A 13,330-nucleotide genomic window follows, 5' to 3' on the forward strand; every position below is an offset into this window, starting at 1 on the left:
TGACAAGCCTAAACAGAGCTAAAACAGGCACTGCCACTAGTCTTAAACCACTGGTGTTTATGCCGGCTGTTGCATGTGTTAATGTGAAAAGTATTTGACCCTGCACTTTAAAATATGATCGCCATAAACCTGTAGAGTTAGATATCCAGTGTGACAGGTATTTTTACAAAATATGACTGTGTGTGTGTGGCCTCCTCCTCCTCCTTGCAGCTGAGTGAACATGTGTGCAAACCGATGTGTTCCCCTTGGTGAGAAAATACGAGGGGTCCTCTCTATCATGCCGAGGCATCTGGAATGATGTACGGCAAACCTTCGTGCTATCGCTCATCTCTCTCTGAGACCTGAGTGTCTAGTTGGATGAGAGCCACAGGATAGATGGGCAGCTTGCTACTGGCTGCTTATTGATTTCACTGGCCTGCTGGCCTTGGTTCCCAATCTTACATCCCACAACCAATTATAACCAGTAACTGCTACACATGAAAACAGGGGAATGGGGATGGGTTGTTAGCAGACTGAACACCAGAGCTTTTCAGCTCGATTTTCCTTAATTACTTTGTAAAATGTCATAAAGTAACTAGAGTAACTGAAACATTTAGGAGCAGTGTATTTCTGTAATAATTGGTTTGGATAAGGGGACTAATTCAGGCATTAATGCAACAAGCCATGAAAAACTGCTGCTGCTACAGTGGCAGATTCAAGGGACAAAACATCACTGGCCAAACTTTATTCTGCTTTATTCTTGGAATTTGGCTTTCCAATTCAAATTAACCAGACAGACTGAAGAACAGTCAAGGTGTGGCCGGCACGAGTGGGTCTGTAGCTCAGGAGGTAGCACAGGTCATCTACTAAACGGTGGGTGGTGGTTCGATTCCTGGTTGCCAAAAAAAAAAGTACTATTGTGAATGGGGCATAGAGAAGCTCTCTACTTGAAATTCACTAAATTTAATTTATATAGCACCAAACCACAACAGCAGTTGCCTCAAGGTGCTTCTTACCGTAAAGTAAAGATCCTAAAATAATACAGAGAAAAAAAAACAAAAATCAAACGACCCCATTTAACCAAGTACTTAGCGAGGGTGGAAAGGAAAATTATATGCAATTTAAAAACATATTTACTTACTGGTGTATATAATGTAGAATAATGTTAATAAAATTCCATGCCCTCACACACAAACAATGATTTGGTCAGCTGATGAGTTGCCAGATTTGTGTGGCTCCTTGCTACCCTAAATCTCTACAACCTTAATGACAAACGATCCAGGTTAAAATAAATTCTCCTTTAAGAATTATTGACAAACTGTGTCTCCCTTTTCCAAAAGGTTTAACAAACAAACGCTATTCTATCGAATCGACTAATGGCTATTGTAATACACTTAATACTTGTTCCAGCCAAGATGTCGCTGCACTTGGTCCAAAGTTCAGCTGCTTAATCTCTTATCACCTCGATTTTGTTATACAGGTTTTCTGTGAAAATCAGGAGTGACATTAAAAACTGTTAATCCACTCACTACTTCTTAAGAACAATGCTGTTTTGATCTCCTACCTATTAGCAGCCTGTTGGGCCCTGATAGGTTCACAGCTCCTGGCTTTGGCCCACTTAAAGTTTGAGATTTGTGGTGAATGAGCATTTTTCTTGGCTCCTAGATTAGGGACTAGCCATCCTCAGGGGTTTAGATCATTATTAATGCTTCCTTGTTTTGGCATTTATATATTTTTGTCTGCAGCATCTTGTTTGTGGAGATTTTTTTTGTCATCTTTGATGACTCTAAGCACTGTGTAATACTAGTTTTCTATCATATGAAGAAAGTTCTACTTACACACTTGAAAGCAACTAACCTGGATCACCGTGTAGCAGGCTGTCAAATCAGTAAAATAATATCGACATTTTTAAAACATTCATCTTGAGTATTTGTTTTTCTGAAATATGATTGGCTACTCTACCCACCTCTGCCTGTACCTGTCTTGTCCTGTGTCAGCATCAGTTCATGAGGTCAAACCTCTTGTCTGACAAAAAATGTGGAGTTTTCTAATAACATATACATAGTTAACACAAAGACCAATTGATTGTGCATGTGCTGAGGTGTGGCCAAACAGAGAACAACTTTTCTATTCCTATGTTCCTACCTCGTCCATTTTTGCTTTCTGGGTCTTCCTCTTCTTCCTCCACTTCCCCCTCCACCACCTCTTCTCCTTCTTCCCCATTCTCCAGCTCCTGCTCTTCCTCATCCAATTCCTCCTCCTCCTCTTCTTCCTCGTCATCTTCCCTCATGGCCGGTGAGGTGAGGGTAATCTTCAAAGTGAGTTTAGGCTCTGTTGTCGTTTTTACCAAGATGGCTGCCTCAGGCAACGAGCTTGTGACCTCATATTTCTCTCCTGTCAGCTTCTGTTGTGTGTCAACAGACATAGATTTAATAAGGGGAAGTTTTCATGTGAAAATAAATGAGTGATGGTAGTTAGTCTTGTGGACACCATAAAAACACCCAGGGATACTTCTGACCACAGAACTGATTGTGTAAGAAGACAGAAAGATCGCATGGACTCTTCAAAAGATATTTACTTTTTGTTTTTTCAAATCACTGGCAGGTTAGAATATAGACTCCCAATTTCTGCATCTAATTATCAAATAGCCTTTATATAAAACTCTGGAAGAGCTGTAAAATCTACTGAAGACACAGATATCAAGTAATATCTGATGAAATCTGGCAAATCTTCTGTATAAGTTTTTCAGACACTGTTTATGTATTTTTCTCAACACCCATTTGTTTCCTTGTCCGCACTGTGCATCATTCAACCTTTGTTCTGAAGAAATTAATTACAGTTGACCTCGCTGGTCAGCACTACGACATGATGACTTATGCTAATATGTTCATGTCAGCATACGCAGCAGCCACAACCGTTACTTAACACACCTGTACTGTATAGAACAAACTTAAACAAATTAACACGCTTAATATCACCTACAAGACATGCAAAGATCAGTACACACACAGAGGCCCAGATGAAGCATATACAGTCATGAGTGATTAAAAATATTGAATAAAGGGATGTCAAATAAAGCTTATGTGTAAGTTAAATAAGGAAGATCTGTATTCGCTTGTTTGCCTGCGTTCCTGAGTGTTCGGGCTGCTAGTCTGTTCTTTACAACAAGTCTGAACTCTCACGCTGTCAAACACAATTCTGACATCATTAATTGAGTCCAATCATTTTCTTGCCTGCCTTCTGTTATGTGCACTTTAAGTCTCAGTGTACTGTAACGGTTGGTAATGGTTGAAATTACAGTGAATTCAAGTCTTTGTAATAGCCCAAAACAGACCTTACCCTCTTCAGCTAAATTTAAGCTTGAGTTGGCCATGAGTAGCTGACAAGATTAAGCCAGATTAAGTCTAGAAAACAACATTAAAGGAAAATAAGCTACCTAGTCTTTATAAGTGACAAAAACAAGTATATCTGGGCTATGTCTACATTCCAGTTGGCCTTTAAATGAGCAGTGAGTCACAGAGGGCCCATCTACATCCCATTTGGCTCTGATGGGAAATTCAAAATCGCTGGTCACTGGGCCGCAACATGAGATTATTTCTCTGTGTGCACACACCCACAGGAAACAAACACACACGCACACACACACACACACACACACACACACACACACACACACACACACACACACACACACACACACACACACACACACACACACACACAGGCTCTTTTTCTCCATCTCCACCTCAAAATGTAATTGTGAGCAGAGAGGTTGTGCTCTGGCACTATTTATTTATTGGGTAATTTCTGCACTTGCCAGCCACGTTGGAAAGTGTTTCCCTACATTTGTTGTTATATTGCTAAATCCTTCCCTTCCAGTCAGATCCCCTCACCAAGCTGCAGTGATGTATATCCTACAAATGAAATAATTTAAATGGTGTGTAACCCAACTGAAACAACACATGGTATAAATCCTAGATTATAAAACAAACAGGGGTCAAAGTCACAGGTTGTAAACAAGAGATACTTGTCCTTCAGAGAGCTGTATTGTGTGTGTGTTTGTAAGTGTATGCGTGTGTATCTTGTATGTATGAAAGTCAGGACCTCACTTCTTTGCCATGACTTATTAATGAGGAAATGTGACACTGACGTAATGACGAGAGTATTAATCACACATGACTCATACATACTCAAACACCTCTCAACTTCTCACTTGACAATATTGCTGTCACTTGCCTACTTATGCTCACGCTACCACTCATGACACTCTCCTCAACACTCACAAGCACAACACAGTGAGAGCTGGTGAATTCAGGAAGAAAATGTAGAAGCTTATTTAAACGGCTTAATTTCTGACATTGAAGAAGAGTGTGATGTAAAAATAGTGCATTCCTGGATTACATTTGTCAGACTGATGTGATTGTGCGTTTAATGCAAAGATTAAAGGTGAAAGTGAAAAAACAAGAGAAGCATGCATGCCTCGGTGCATTTGTGTGTGTGTCTCTAACCTCAATCTGTGTGGGTAAATTGTGACAGACAGTGTCCAGCAATGTCTGTGTGGGTTTGTCTCTGCACATCAGCACCAGCTCCAGGTCCATGTCACCTTTGATCAGGAGTCCTTTGGCCACTAGGCCGATCCTCATCACTCCACACAACAAGCCGCCACCGCTGGACTCCCTGTAAACACATAAATAAATAAATAAATATATAAAGTCTTCTCTTGTATGAGATTTTAAGCTATGTGCATATGAACACTTTAATTCATAATTAGTAAATATCAAAGACGGAATCCATGCTTAGTTCTCAGGGAGTTAAATATGATGAAAGAGAACAATAACCTTGTTATAAAATTAACCTACAATTTTGTGCGAGACCTGAAAAACAGAACTGCACTGCAGGCATGAAGTCGACTCAACGGGACATCCAAACCTCTTTTCATCAGCGTAATATCTGAATCTCTAACAAACACAAAAGTGTTTGAAAGATTAAAATACTAAAATTCCAATTCACACAGCAAAATAAGATCAGACAAGGCCATTCAAGATATCAGTAAAAACTACTGAACCATTAATAAAAAGATTCAAGAAGAAGGAGCCCCCAGTGGAGGCTGTTTCATTTCCTGTTGAACAACATATGATCCTTCTACCTCAGAGAAGTGTATTTACCTCATTTCTTCCTTCTGCATAAAAAAGTATTTAGCATGAACAGTCTCTGTGAGAAGTAAACAACACTAATAAGTGCCGACATTTTTTTGTCAGTGACTCAGTACTCTAGGTTGCAAAAGAAGAATAAACAACAAATCTAAAGTTGTTTATGTGACGTAAGAATGAAGAAATTCAGGCTTCTCAACTGTGCCTTTCTTTTTATAAATGCAGCTATTTGCCACAGAACTTCCTCAACATGTGGAGAGATAGAACAATCTTATCTTTTGTAAAGTCCCTGGTGGCTTCAAAGTGATGACATCTCTCTAGGAAGTCATTTCCCCTGTACAAAACCTAAACTAAATCCACAACTTGTACACTTGACACTTTAGTGTTTAAATGAGGAGTGAACTCTCATTTAGGAGGCACCAAATGTGAGAATGCAAATTTCAGAGAATAGAGCAGATAACTGTCCGTAGCAGCATTGGCGTGGATGTCATGTGTCCATGCCTCCTGCATGCTCCACCCAGGCATAGACCCATGTTAACTTTATTTTTTGTAGTGAGACACTTGATTGATTATTATTATGCTGATGTTGTCCGAAGCTCATGTGTGAAAATGTCTTTAGTGAGCTTTAAAGGCATAGGTATATTTACTGAACTGTTGATGTAATACATTACACGTCTTTGGTTATGGTTTGTAGATTTGACAAAATAATTATTTTGTGTTTGAGTGACAAAATAATCCATTAACTGAAAAAAACATCAACAAAAATTATGAATTAAAGCCCCACTGTGCGTTTCTTCTGCCTACCTGTAGCAATCACTTGAATCCTCAGTTTCTTCGCTGGGCTCATCACCAGGGTCGTCCTCCTCTGTGCTGTCTGCTGGTTGGCTGTCAAACTGGTTGTGGACTTCGCAGCTGCTCTGATCCATCCAATCAGAGACATGTTTGAGGGCACACTCGACAGTGGATACCAGTGTCTGAACTGCTTCCAGCTCTTGAGAGGAGGGGTAGATGGTGGAGTGTTTCGCCATGACGTGGCGGTCATCGTTACTGAAGGAACGAAAGGACCTCTGAAAGGGAGAATGACAAATAACAGAGAGATTAAAACGTACAGGAACCAATAACACACGGGCTTGCATACCTGTAAAACGAACACGCATAAAAACAGCTTCCTTTCCCTGCAGCAAGGATTCTTCAACAACAGACTGAGCTTTAATCCATCAAACAAACACTTTAGACGCCCTGCTAAGGACTTTCACACAAAATTAAAATGCAACACAGCTATCCCACAAAGTGTGCGTGCAACTGGCTTTTTTGTCTGCCCAAGTTGCTTTTGTGCTCACAGAACATGTTATCTCTTTTATAGGAAAGAAATCAATTCTAACTTCAGTGACAGCTCCTATTTACTGCCACTGACCCTAGCACATATGCACACGCACACATGGCTATCAGAAATTCATCTCACTGAGTCCATCCCACATGTCACTCAGATATTCTGGCCTTGGGAATTCATGTCAGCTCTTCACATGCTCGATTCTACTTGGTAAGAGGTTTAAGGGGGAACACCACAAAGATATCAGGTGCAAGGCTTCAGAAACGGGTAGCACAGAGGGAGGGTAAATGACAGAATATAGAAGGCACCTACCACCGAGGCCAAGAAGGAAGAGAATAGATAACAACAGAGGAGTGCGAAGGGAGCAGTGCAGAATCTTTAACAAGGATAAATGACAGAAATGCTTGTGCGACCAGAGGCTAAATTCAGAGACAAATTGGCGACGTAAAGAGAAGAAGGAGAGGAGCAGGTGGAACGGTGCCTTTGTGATTTGTGTCCTGCAGTTAATACCACCCAGATGGGTCCACGGTGCTTATGTGGATTCATATGAAAACACTCCTCATCCTTTCACAGAGTTCAGTGGATAGAGGTTTACAAGGCTAACTGTTCAGCGGGGAAAAAACTGCAGTGCTAAAGTATTTAAACATCTGAGTGTTATGCATTAGCTATTCTAATTTTGCTCAGCATAATTGCATTGAAAATGTATTACAATCTATTATCAATGCATACAATTTGCTGCAATACACATAATGTAAAATCTCTGTGGCAGCTGTTTAATTAATAACAGGAATACTCATACAAGAGATAATTAATATCTGTTGTAAGACATTATTTCAGTTCTGTTCTTGAGTGCTTGGATGGTTAGTAGCAACATCACTTCTGTTATAATCTCAATTTCAGCTCTCTTTCACTGTCTGGATTTTTTTGTGACCGTACATGAAAATAGAACACCAACTAGAGTTGTCACTGTGGTTTTCATCTTGCTTATTTTCAACTTTTCTCTTTTACTGCTATGATCATTGGAATTCTTTTCGGTTTGTCTATTTTTACTTCCCTCGCTTTGCTTTCTCCTGTTTTAATTTTTTTTTTTTTTAATTTTAAAAAAGAAGTCAAGATATTGTTTCATGATTGCTTGGATCTTAAGGATGGGGTTCATTTTTAAACAGCCGGGGTTATCATATTGTTCTGGGGAGCCCGAGATGCATACGACACATACAGTTCAAAACGAGGGTGCTGTTAGTAAGCTGTAAAGCTGACCTGCTTATCTCCAAGACCCACATTTTCCTTTATTCACTGCACACACATACCCACATCTACTCAAAGAGAACCGCACACCAGGCATCAGAAACAGCACGCAAACACATGCCCAGAAGTGATGAGCTTTTTCAAGTAGCATTCACAGTATAGCATGAGTGCTACTATCAATCTACTTGAAATCCAAGGACTGCCTTCATGCATACACATACACTCAGTCGTCTTCCTATCACTTGACAGGACATCACAATGATTGATATTCATTTTCTGTGGACCTATGCTAGCCCGAGCCCCAACCAGTACCATCCCAGCCTTAACCTTAAACCAAGGCTTTTGGCACAGCAAGCAACAATTGGAAAACATTTTCTCTTCAAAACAAAAAAAACCCTTGAAAGTTGAAAGTTGCCCACAAATTTTTAATAACATTCCATTTAGTGCAATTTACCTTAACACAGATTTCTGTGTATGGTTGTTACCAACTACAGATGGCTGAATATCAATAATAATTTAATCTAACATGAAAGCCAGTGAATGTATCAAACTGATGTGGGAGCAATATCCTGGCACACAAACAAATTGCCATCAAAAGACTAAAATATGGAACATATTAGGGAAGCTATGGGGATTCATAACTAAAGATTATTTTAAATAAACAAAAACAGAGTGATGTACCATACTGTTCAGAAGTTCTCTCTATGTCCTGCCTGATGTTTGCATTTGGATTTGTGAGCTTTTCCCTCAATTTGAAGGTGTTCTCTATTCACTGTAGTCTGTTGACAAATTACATTGGAAGTATGGTTCTTAAATGGATATCATCCTTTCTGTATACATCTCTCATACATTTTAAAACTAATATTCAAAAATTTGCTATAATATTTTTTAGAATATATTACTGATATTGTCAAAAATGCCACAAACAGGCAGACGGATATTAAACAAATAATATATACACTCTAAATATAGGAAGCAGCTGCAAGAAGGTATATTACAAGAGTATGTGTGTGGAAGCTTATGCCTGACAGGTGTGCTGACCTGTCACAGAAAGAAGAGTTTAATATTCAGAAATATGATATCATATTCTTTGGAATATCTGTCAAAAAATGTCATAGACTTATATGATGGGTGCTGTAAAAATGATGCAAAATAATGGTAAAAACACTAGTACTTAGGGTGCTGTCTGGCTCACGTGGTTGAGCAGGTGCCACTAAAGAGGCCCGTGTCTGAGTCCACCCCAGACTGCATGCTATGCTCCCTGCTTTTTTGTCTGCTTTCTGATAAAAAGAAGCCTGATAAACCCCACTAATGTTTCAACTTATTTAAAATGTGCTGGTCAACTTCAAAATCAGCATACCTTTTGCTCAAACAATCAAGATTTTTCAGTAGGAAATTGCATGTAAACTTTAAGCAATTTGAAAAGCACTGCTTATATTTATATTTATAAAACATCCCAACTTTGCTAAGGTGCTTTAATACTAAATAGTCCAATTTGTATTTCAACTGCTGACACTCTTTCAATAGAGCGAGTGAACTAAAGCCATTAACAGAATGACAAACCAACACTGCAGCCTTACAGCCTCTGCAGCTCAGTATAACGAATGTCACAAGAACATTTAGCAGGGTTACACACTCCAGTCACAGTGAATTGCTAACAGTCTGGTAAGACAAACTGGTGGAGTAAATTAAGACAGCTTTAAAGAATAGACCACCAATAAAAACCATGATATCATATCTTAATTTGGAGTACCGAGGCTTAAACGGACGGGTTGAATTTTTTAATTCAGTCAGTTTGGTGTGGTTTCAACTGCTGTCTTCTCAGGTTATGGGTATAAGTTATCTAAGTTATCTGTGAGATGGCCCCATTGGTGGGACACAGACAGCCAGGTGACGTAGGAAGACATACCAAAAAAGGTCTGAGAACCAGGCTTAGTTGACACAGTACTATAATGTAGAAACAGCTGTTTAACAAACAGAACACATGAACAATTTTTATCAATTAAAAGTGCATTATTTCTCTGAATTAATTTGTGGCCAAATGAAAAAAAAAATGTAAGTATTTTTTATGCAAAAAAATAAACAAAAAGTATTGATTGCCTTTATAAAAAAAATAAAACCAAAACAGTTTTGTTACTTAAGAGAAAATGATTGTACCTGCTGTGAGAGTATCTTTGTGTACCTAAAGTGCAGTGACTACCACATATTGTGTGTCTTCTCAGAACAGTGTTTAACAGACCGACGGTTGCAAACTTTATGAGCTGTTGCTAATGGAAGCTTCTGCAGCCATAAACCAAATTGCGAGGAGAGTGTCTGTATCTATGTATGTGAGCAAGAACTACTCGACCTGCAAGGGTGGGGGGAGTTGTTACCCAGCTGCTCCGATCACCAAGTAAATCAGAGCAGTTAAATGGGGCTCACTGTAAAGAATCAACCCCCTGAGTCAGTGTGTACTGACATGATGTTGTAGACATTTAGTGAGATGATAAGTATGCTGAACGAGTTTAGAGATTTCTCAGTTTCACAGGTGATTTTGGGACATTTTGATCAATATTCTTTTGCATTGGCAGGTTGATGATGTACCATCAGTCTGTTAGGGATTACTGAGATAAACCTGACTGTTATATAAATTAGAGGTCAATTGGATAGTATGCTTCCCAGTCCTGCGAGCATGTGTGCATATCACACATGATAATTATAACACGAGGATCATGATCTCGATATCTGCAACAGCCCCCAGTGTCAAAATCAGTTTGTGTCCAATATCAGCACATTATGTTTTGGTATGCATTTTAATGGCAGTTGGAAAATAAAGTCGGTGTATAAACAAAAGCTTACTGGGTATTAGAACGTATTTGTTATTATTATGAATCTCAGGACTGTTCTCGCAGACGTACAGGTTTAGAGACGTTCAGGTCTCTCACTGTTATTGTTAATTGGAACGTGTAATGCAGCTGTTACTGAGCTGTGTCTGCTACAAATGATCTCTGGTGACTGTTTTTGTTTAGGGGTCGTTAAAAAAAATATATTCATATATGGATCTCATTTTTCTTAGAAACAAAAATCAGGTAAAAAAAAATCTGGGAATTCTTTGTTTTTACATTCATCAGGTCCCAATCAGCCCAAATATCAAAGAGAAATTAAAAATGGATGCCGTGGAAGAGTCCGGGTCTTAGGAGGTTAATGCTAGACATGATATAGTAAGGGTGTGATGAAAATTCAATCATGTACTATATTAACACAGTTTAAACATAACTTCACTGTTTAACTACAAAGATCATTCCACCAGAGCTCTCACATTATGGATGAGAATTGGGAGCTGGTTCCTGACAGTCTATCCCATCAAAGCATGCCTCCAAGCTTATGATGGCATATTTTTGTGGCACAATCCAAAGGAGCAACATCAAATTCACTGGGTGGCACTGGTATGACTATCCAAGCCTATCAAGCATCCAAAATAACTAACAACATTGTGAAGTAAACTTTTACCTGGCATTCTTTCCTGAAAACTGAATTAGAAACATGCACATTTTTAATAGTTAAATCCTAACTGTCTGCAAGCCACCAGCACACACCATGCTGTGTATGTGTGTACACATATACCTTCATATGCCATTGTTGCATGAAGCTTTTAGACCACACACTTACCAATTACACTCCATTTCAAGCTCTGGTGAAGCTAACCAGCTGGCAGCCTGATGTTACATAACTGCATTACACAGCATTTACAGCTTAATGTTTACTCTATTAGCATGCAGATACACCGATGCAAGACAATTTAGTATATGTCACAGCAAAAATCCAACAAATATTTAATACTCGCATCACACCTTAAATTTGGATGACGTACGCACATGAAACCCACACAATCACATCGAACGCAGTGTGTTTGACACACACACACACACACACACACACACACACATTACTTTCATTACTTCCATCCATCACCACTCATCCAGTCCCTAATGGTCTGCAATAAAACCATTTGAGTTCAAGGTGTTGCAGCCAGGCACGCACCCTGCCAGTAGCAGCTACTTCACACAAGAAGCATCAGATTCTGATGTCTTTCCTCTCCATTACTGCCAGTCTCTTTTAGGCTCCCCCTGACTTGTCCTGTCTCTCTGTAGCCATATGCTATAAATTATGTGACCCAATGCCAAGGACAAGACTTGGTGGAGCAATATTAGTTGCATTGGGAAGGAGATAGGGATACATTTACAGCCAATTTTTTTTCAGTGTACTTCATGTGTGTGTTTGCTCACACGGGTGGGGGGGTCTGATGAGATGTGTGCTTTTCCTTTTAATAAGGCATGTGCCTAACATGATATGTGAGTGCTCAGCACACAGAACTAGGTAACGTGAGGAGAGACTATGAGATAAGGGAGAAAAGAGGACCAAACAAAGAAAATAAAAGTGACACATCTGCAGGAGATGGAGGGAGGTCAGAAATTAAGGATTTTAATATTTTCACCAGGCTACAGAGGAAGCAAAGATTTGTATGTACTGTAGCTGACAACACAGGCCACAGTGAAGCTACTCTAAAACCCAGAAAAACAAATCACCACCTATAAATATCTGGGAAAAAACAAATCAGAAGTGGTGCTTGTGAAAATGTCACATGTCTTTAACACCACATGAAACCACGAAGAGTCGAAGGAGATAAAGAGCTGTCACAATAGAGGCCTTGAGTGAAGGGAGAAGAAATACTAAAAAAACAAACATCTCGGTGTCTCCTCTGCAACAACTACAGCCTAGGGGAGATTGCATTAAAAATTCAGCCTGTGATTTATCTGCACTCTGCTTGGCACGCTGGCCTGCCACACTCCCTCTATTCTGTTTTATTGTTCACTCCCTTTTCCTCGCAGTTTTTCAAATTACGCACACATGGTCACAATAGCAGGGTACACATACATCAAAATATATAAACAAAAATCACACTCCATGCTGCAGCAAAATATCAAATAGGTACTTCATAGCAAGCATCTCAAGAGTTCTGATAAACATGGGATGAAATGGGAAATGGAGACTACTATAAAACCTTATGGCGTGTTAAGCATGCCATTAATATTATCAAATGTGCTTCAGCCAGGATGACATTCATCTAATTTATCTAAAGCCTGGTGTAATCAGTCAAGTTTATTTATCCCCCAATCCGAAACTACAGTACCCAACCTACTTTGTGATAAAGGATTGAATTCTTTTTTTAAATCTCTGTCCTTTGCTCCTGGTAATGTGTCAGCATGGCTTATAGGTTTATTGCCTGCCTGTAAAATATAATGACCTGGGTGCTTAAAGCAAACGAACTGACACTGCACTGTTTTGGGGGCACACTTACAAAGTATTAAATAATGGCATATCTGCACATGAAAAATATACCAGAATATTGTGTATAAAAAACAAATAACATGAGATTATGTCACTTTGAAAAACATAAAAATCATACAAACTTTAATTTAGTTTTCATATGCTTATTATTAAATGTAAAAAAACAAATGAACAAACAGTGCTTCACATTTCAGATTCGAAAGTGCACTCCCCAGAAATGAAGGAGTTAGCAAATAAAGTACAAGGACACAACTAGGGCCTCAATCCCACACACCTAGAGACTGGTTGGTGACTGGTA

At 39.2% G+C, this 13,330-nt stretch overlaps 1 protein-coding gene across 5 annotated transcripts in view; it reads right to left on the reverse strand.

The window, feature by feature from the left end:
- strbp (spermatid perinuclear RNA binding protein) overlaps positions 1 to 13,330 on the reverse strand; it is an 89,005-nt gene that overhangs the window by 24,001 nt on the left and 51,674 nt on the right. For all 5 annotated transcript variants that reach the window (XM_006795540.3, XM_006795541.2, XM_006795539.3 and 2 more), the window contains exons 4-6: positions 5,934 to 6,196; positions 4,488 to 4,656; positions 2,125 to 2,383 (exon numbers count right to left, since the gene is read on the reverse strand). In XM_006795540.3, the coding sequence (XP_006795603.2) occupies positions 2,125 to 2,383; positions 4,488 to 4,656; positions 5,934 to 6,196 (691 nt within the window). The remainder of the gene's footprint in view (positions 1 to 2,124; positions 2,384 to 4,487; positions 4,657 to 5,933; positions 6,197 to 13,330) is intronic.

Source organism: Neolamprologus brichardi, chromosome 7, assembly GCF_056152115.1.
Source record: "Neolamprologus brichardi isolate AB-2024 chromosome 7, ASM5615211v1, whole genome shotgun sequence".
NCBI classification, from domain to species: domain Eukaryota; kingdom Metazoa; phylum Chordata; class Actinopteri; order Cichliformes; family Cichlidae; genus Neolamprologus; species Neolamprologus brichardi.